Source organism: Oreochromis niloticus, linkage group LG11 (genome assembly GCF_001858045.2).
Source record: "Oreochromis niloticus isolate F11D_XX linkage group LG11, O_niloticus_UMD_NMBU, whole genome shotgun sequence".
Taxonomy (NCBI): Eukaryota; Metazoa; Chordata; class Actinopteri; order Cichliformes; family Cichlidae; genus Oreochromis; species Oreochromis niloticus.
The window spans coordinates 24890956-24897636 of NC_031976.2; the positions used below are offsets into that span (position 1 = coordinate 24890956).

Here is a 6681-nt window from a genome sequence, read left to right on the forward strand (position 1 = left end):
GATGTTGCATTATTACTGTATCACTACCCATCTGCAGGCGTGTTGAGAGTAACCAAAAGGTCCAGGTATTTCTTGGTGAATATTTTAATGCAGAGGTTATTTAGAGCAAGAAGGAACCAGAATTAAAAGATTCCTGTGAGACAGCGCCATCTAGTGCTTTGAGGAGTGCACTATAAAAATCTTCAATTTCATGCACCTTTTGACTAATCCATGCATTCATACAAATAAAAACCAAAAATAATAATAATACAATCAAAAAACAACAACAACAAAATCTAACCTATTCTTTGAACTCTATTTGACCTCTTCCTCGCTTGTTTCAGGAAACTTCCACCTTCTGCTGATTTCATCATCAAGTGAATTCCAGTATTAAACAACATCAGTTGTAAAATCAAAGTGTGACTGTAATCTGAACTGTTTTAACAGATTTAGTAAATGATTTAAAACTTCCTCCCAGTAACTCACAGCTGTTATAAAAACAAAGAAGGTAAAGCAACCCTACAGCAGAGTCAGACATGGCGAGTGTTACTGTGACATCCTGTTGGAAGAGTCTTCTGCTGGTGGCACTTATGGGTGAGAACATTTCATTTGTCTTCACTGTTATTACTCTATTATTATTCTTTTAAATGCTGACTATGAACATGAATACAACAGCTAATAAGAAGCTCAAGAATGCAGGTCTCTGTGCTTTGATTCATGTTTTATTTTAGCAGATGTTTATCACATTTATCCCTACATGACTTCTTCTAACTGTAAAGATTTTACCTCGTGATTTAAGAATACATGGAAGGAATTAACTGAGTAAGGACTGAAAAGTAGCTTTTTCTTCATATTATGTGATCCTGTTTTTGAGGTTGTTGTGCCCAAACTGTGGAACAGCCTTCCTCAGTCACTCAGGTCGGCTGACTACGTTAATTTAAGCGACTACTGAAAGACAGTTGCTTCTATAACTTTTGTTTTCTTAAATGTAAATTATAATTATTATTTGTATATTAGCAAAGTTTATATTTGGCCATACATCTGTGGAAGCAGCAGAACTTTTTTTTCAAATGTGCTCTTAGAAAAGATGTTTGAATGCTGTCTTTCCTTCTACCATGTACATGTAGGTTAAGAACTACACTTTACAACTTTGAGTACCTGCTGATACTAATATAAGTCTTACACCATCTTTTTCTCACATTTAAGTTTGGACACACATTTGAACTCCTGTTATCGGATACTTATGCAGAGAGGGATCCATTATGGAGTAATGGATTATATATTATTTAATTCTCAGATTGAGTTATTTTGTGCTTTTAACCAGTATTGTACCAGTATTGACACAGAGTGGCTTTTACTGGTATGTGTTACAGACAATCCTCACTGCTCTGTCCCTCAGGTGTACCAGGTTTGGGGACCAAGGTGCAGATTTCTTGGACTGGCAGGGTGACAGCTGGTTCCCCCACTACTTTCACATGCTCATCTAATTGTTTTCCAAACTGCATCTACACCTGGTCCTTTAAGGCCAGCACAGTCAACGGGAGCACGTTAACTTGGACACCAGATGGACTGGATGATACAGTAAAACTGCACTGCACTGTCTTCAATCCACAAACAGGAGTCTACACAAGTACTGACACCATTGTAGAAATTACAAGTGAGTACAAGTCAAGTTAAATGTCACATTAAATAGTGGAAAGTAACAAAGGTACCTTTTATTCTGTACTTCTTAAATGTACTGGGTATGGGTAAAGGAGTTTTGAAGAACAGAAATTTAGTTCATGAAATGAAACTGAAATTCTTAAACCATGTGCATGTCTGCTCAGTAGCTTCACAGCCCTTTTTAAATCATTAGCTGAGAGGCGACAGGCATGCTTCCTCCATCCTGTTGGGATTCGCCTCTCACATGCTGTCTGTCTCCTACGATGCAAGAACTCCAGCAACACTTGAGGGAAGATGAACAACTTTAATAATTGACCAACACGTTTCGCCTTATGGCCTTCATCAGGGTCACAGTAAAACATTGTAGAAAATTGCTTAAATACAAGACAGGAAACAGAAAAAAATTCAAATTAACCAATCAAAACTTCATAGACAGATCAGCTGACATATAATAGGTAGGTATTGGTTAATTGGTTAAGTCACGCCCAAGTAAATACTGGACTAGATCATTAATGATGAGGACGGGGGGGACATAATCCCCACCTGTCTGAAAATAACACATGCATGAAATACATAAGAAGGATTCTATAAATATACAAAAAAAACCCCCAAAAAACAAAAAAAAAAACCCAAATTAAAAAACAAGATTACATCATCACATGGGAACACATATGTTAAAAGGTCCTTATTTATGTCTCTAAAATGTAAAATCTCTAAAGTTTAGACTTAAAATGTAGACTTAAGATGAGATGTCTAGAATGCTACTCCTTCTTTGGCTGAAAAAATAAATAAAATTAATTAAATAAACATTACTCCTGTGAGAATAATTTAACTGATAAAATTAGGATAAAAACATAAAAAGGTTCAGTTCACAAAAACTCACTGATAGAGAAATCCTCATTCATACCTCTGGGGTGCAGACTCTTAAAGCGGAATATCCAAAATGCTTCTCTTTTTTTCCGGATAAAATTAATATTACCACCTCTTTGGTTTAGTTTAATGGCTTCAATGCCTAGAAAGAATAATGGTGAACTTGGATGTTTATCATTGAAGTGTCTTGCAACAGGGCTGGTTAGATCTGTTGTAATCTTGTTTTTAATTTGGTTTTTTTGTTGTTGTTTTTTTTGTTTTTTTTTGTATATTTATAGAATCCTTCTTATGTATTTCATGCATGTGTTATTTTCAGACAGGTGGGGATTATGTCTCTCCCCCCCCGTCCTCATCATTAATGATCTAGTCCAGTATTTACTTGGGCGTGACTTAACCAATTAACCAATACCTACCTATTATATGTCAGCTGATCTATCTATGAAGTTTTGATTGGTTAATTTGAATTTTTTTCTGTTTCCTGTCTTGTATTTAAGCAATTTTCTACAATGTTTTACTGTGACCCTGATGAAGGCCATAAGCTGAAATGCGTTGGTCAATTATTAAAGTTGTTCATCTTCCCTCAAGTGTTGCTGGAGTTCCTGCATTGTGAATTCTTTCATCCTCTCCATGCACCTTGGAAGTAGGTGAAGTAGTGCCAGAAATATTTGCTGCGATTTGTCGCCTACATTACACCAGAGAAACAGAAGACCAAGCAGCCAGAGTCAGAGGAATCATCACAGCATTAGTAATTAGATTTAATTGAAGTGAATTTACCCTCAGATTTCAATAATATGCTGTTTACATTTTGACCATTTATAATCACATTTAAAGCAATTTCTTTGCTTTGACGACAGGAACGAGGTGTGTATGAGTTACACATAATTAGGACACATTACACGGACAAAACTACTTTGCTACCTACACATTACACCTACCCTGTCATGAGGCCCTGGGCATGCAGTTTTTCAGCGGATGCTAATGCCAAAGGAGGTTTAAAACTCTGCAGTTATTGAGTCAGGAGGGAATATCTAAGAGGAAGGAAATTTCACATACTGATTTTTAGCAATGGTGGCATCTTATTACGCTATCTCATTCAAATTCAGTGATGTTTATAGAACAACACATTCTTTCACAAATATTTGTAAAGGCAGACTGCATGGCTAGGTGCTTGACTTTACACACCTGGGTCAAATGGACTGAAAACCTGAACTCAAAGACTTAACACTACTGTCCATATTTTTATTCTCACTTTATGAGTTAAAAACATTTTTTTTTTCTTTTTTACAGATCAAATGTCTGTACAGGTCAGTCCGCTGAACACTGTCCCATCTCTCAACCAGTCATTAAATCTCATCTGCAGTGATGTCAGATTTAGTGATCCACAAGGCCTATCAGACCTGGTCTGGTATAAAGATGGACAAGAGGTGACCCTGCGTGAAAATATGTGGCTTCAGCAAAACAACCTCACACTTCACTTTGACTCACTGCTGCCTTCTGATGCTGGTTTCTACCAGTGTCAAACTTATCTGCCTACATCACAGACAAGAGTTGTCAGCCTGGGCTATCTGCTCAGCTGTAAGTACAAGGATACAGAGAGACTGAACCAAAACAAGAAAGGCTGTATTTTATCATAACTGCAACAAGCCTTCTTATCTTTTGCAGATGATCAGTGGAACGTCAGCATTAGCGGACCTGACACTGTGTTTCCTGGTCAGTTAAGTGAGTTCACCTGCCTGACCAGCTGCACCTTAAATGTGGAATGCACCGTCACGTGGAAGTTCAGGGGAGGTTTCCCTGTTGGAACCTACTTTTCCATCAATAAAAATGTGGTCAAGTGGACTCCTTCACTACCTGGGACTTTTCAGAACTTCACCTGCGTTGCAGAGAATAAAGCTGCTGGACATTCTGCTGAGGCCACCAAGATGGTAGAAGTTAAAGGTACGCACACCTCTTTAGAGCTTGCTTGTTGCTACTCTTACTGCTAAATCAGTTTCAGTTATTTTCTTTTTCTCCAAACAGATATCCCAATCTCTGGATCAGAGGCGATGCAGCTCAGTGGACTATTTGCAGGAATCCTCAGTCTGGGACTGTGGGTCCTCTAGGGTTGGGCTCTAAGAACAGTTTACTTATTTTCACTTTAAGGAGACTCTTCACCCCAGTATCAACTTTATTCCCAAATAAATAGATAACTACACCATTATTATCCACCATTGGATTATCATAGCCCAATTACAACAAAATAATGAAATGCAGCAGATATCTGCAAAAGTAACTCAGACCTACAGCCAGAGGAAAATTACGTAAGTTTGATTTTGGGGTGAACTGTCACTTTAAGTATAGGTGGGCATATTTTCTCTGCTGTTTATTTCTGCAGCAGCTTTTTATTTATTTATTTTATTATTATTCCTGCAAAAAACTGCAAAAGAAAAGTATGCAATGTCAAATGTTAGAAAAAGAGGAGCAGTCATCTTTCATTATATATTATTGTAAAACATATAAACACATGAATGAAAAATAAAGTGTGTGTTTTATGTCGCAATCGGACTTGATTCATATTTGACAATTAAATTTAATACATTGACTTAGTGCTAATTTATAGCGTACGTTTTAAATATGACCACAAGGTGTCACTAAAACACAGAAGTCCTGGCTTTCAAGCAGGGGCGATTCTAGGATCAGAGCTTTGGGGGTGCTGAGCACCCAGAGAGCTGCCCATGCAGGCAAGGTAAACTTTACTCGTCACGATGAGACTTCTTCCCCGTCTCTGTCAGTCCCTGCATCTTTAAATATCTCCCGTTGTCCCGAGTTCCCTCTGACTGTCTCTTTGGTGCATTTAAACCCCTGTTCCTCCCTGTCCTCATCGTCTGTTGTCTTCATCTCCATTATCAGTCATCATAATTTTACCATCTCTGTGCAAGTCTGCAAATTTCTTTATTAAGTCATAAGATTCTTAAATTCATCAAGTCTTTCTGTGCCTGGGTCCTCGTGACAAAACATGACATCACTGTTTTGTACATTTTAACACAATTTAATCCCCACATTTGTGAAAGAAAAGCAAAACACTTTTTTGAAAAGTCTGTAAAAAAACCAGCAAATCTGATAAAGGTTATTTAAATGCTGCTAAAGAAGAATGGATTGGAATTTTTTTTTTAAAAATACATATCCTAACCTTAATTACTGGGGGAGAATAATGAATGATGCTCATAGTCAGTAAAAAGTAAACAGTGCATTTTTTGGACAGAGATTCATTTTTAAAGTGTATGTATAATACAATACAGATACATAAAAATACACTCCAAAAATAGAAGAGTCCTTGAACTGTACAAAATATTATTAAAAAAAAAAATGGAGACACCTTGGCCTATGGTACAATGTATACAATGTATGAAAAGATCTTTACTGCAGATACTACTGTGGCTCTGCAGATTTTTTCTTTTCTTTTATCCTATGTCACCTCACCTTGAGGTTGGCAAATCTGTCTATCACATTTTGGTGGTCAAGTCTCTCAAGCATCTCTTTCTCAGCTGACATCACAGCCAGGTGTTGGAGTCTGCTTTGACCCATGGTCCTTCTCAGCCAGGTATGGAGCTGACTCAAGACACTAAAAGACCTTTCACAGCTACAGCTGCTAACTGGGTTTGTTAGGGCAACCTGAATAACAGTTTTCAGTGTGGGGAAGATCTGATTATCCAGAAGATGTTAAGATATCTGGAATGGCACCAGCCTCACTCTTCAGCTTCAAAAAGTTTTTGGCAACCGTGACTTCCTCTGACTGAAGTTCAATATGGTAATGCAGTGCCAGGGCTGACAACCCAGTTTGTTTTGCAGATTCTGTATAGCAGCTTTAATATAGGGAGAACACAACTTCCAGATTGTATGAGTAAAATGAGTTGGGGGTTTTTCTTTGCCAGTTTAACAGTTTCTGTTTTGCCTGTTAGTATTCCCCGTCTGTTTTCTTACCTGGTTCTTCCTGACCTTGTACTTTCTCCTCAGGTTCTCCTCTTTCCTCTCTCCCTCTTTGGACTGACAATCATACACAAATAGATTGTATTCAATTAGATTAAAAAAAAAATACTATTAAGATCACTAATATAAAAATGTCCTCTCTCCGTGTACTTTCAACCAAAAGGCAAATAACCAAACCGCATGTACATCTAATAAAGGATATAA

General features: G+C 37.4%; 1 protein-coding gene across 1 annotated transcript; it reads left to right on the forward strand.

The window, feature by feature from the left end:
- Positions 1–435: 435 nt before the first annotated feature.
- LOC100691921 (carcinoembryonic antigen-related cell adhesion molecule 20) lies at positions 436–5050 on the forward strand. The gene is made up of 5 exons (XM_019355189.2): positions 436–573; positions 1379–1636; positions 3799–4086; positions 4174–4449; positions 4531–5050. Exons 1-5 carry the CDS (start codon positions 516–518, stop codon positions 4611–4613), a joined length of 963 nt encoding a protein of 320 aa, XP_019210734.1. The 5' UTR covers positions 436–515; the 3' UTR covers positions 4614–5050.
- The last annotated feature ends 1631 nt before the right edge of the window (positions 5051–6681 follow it).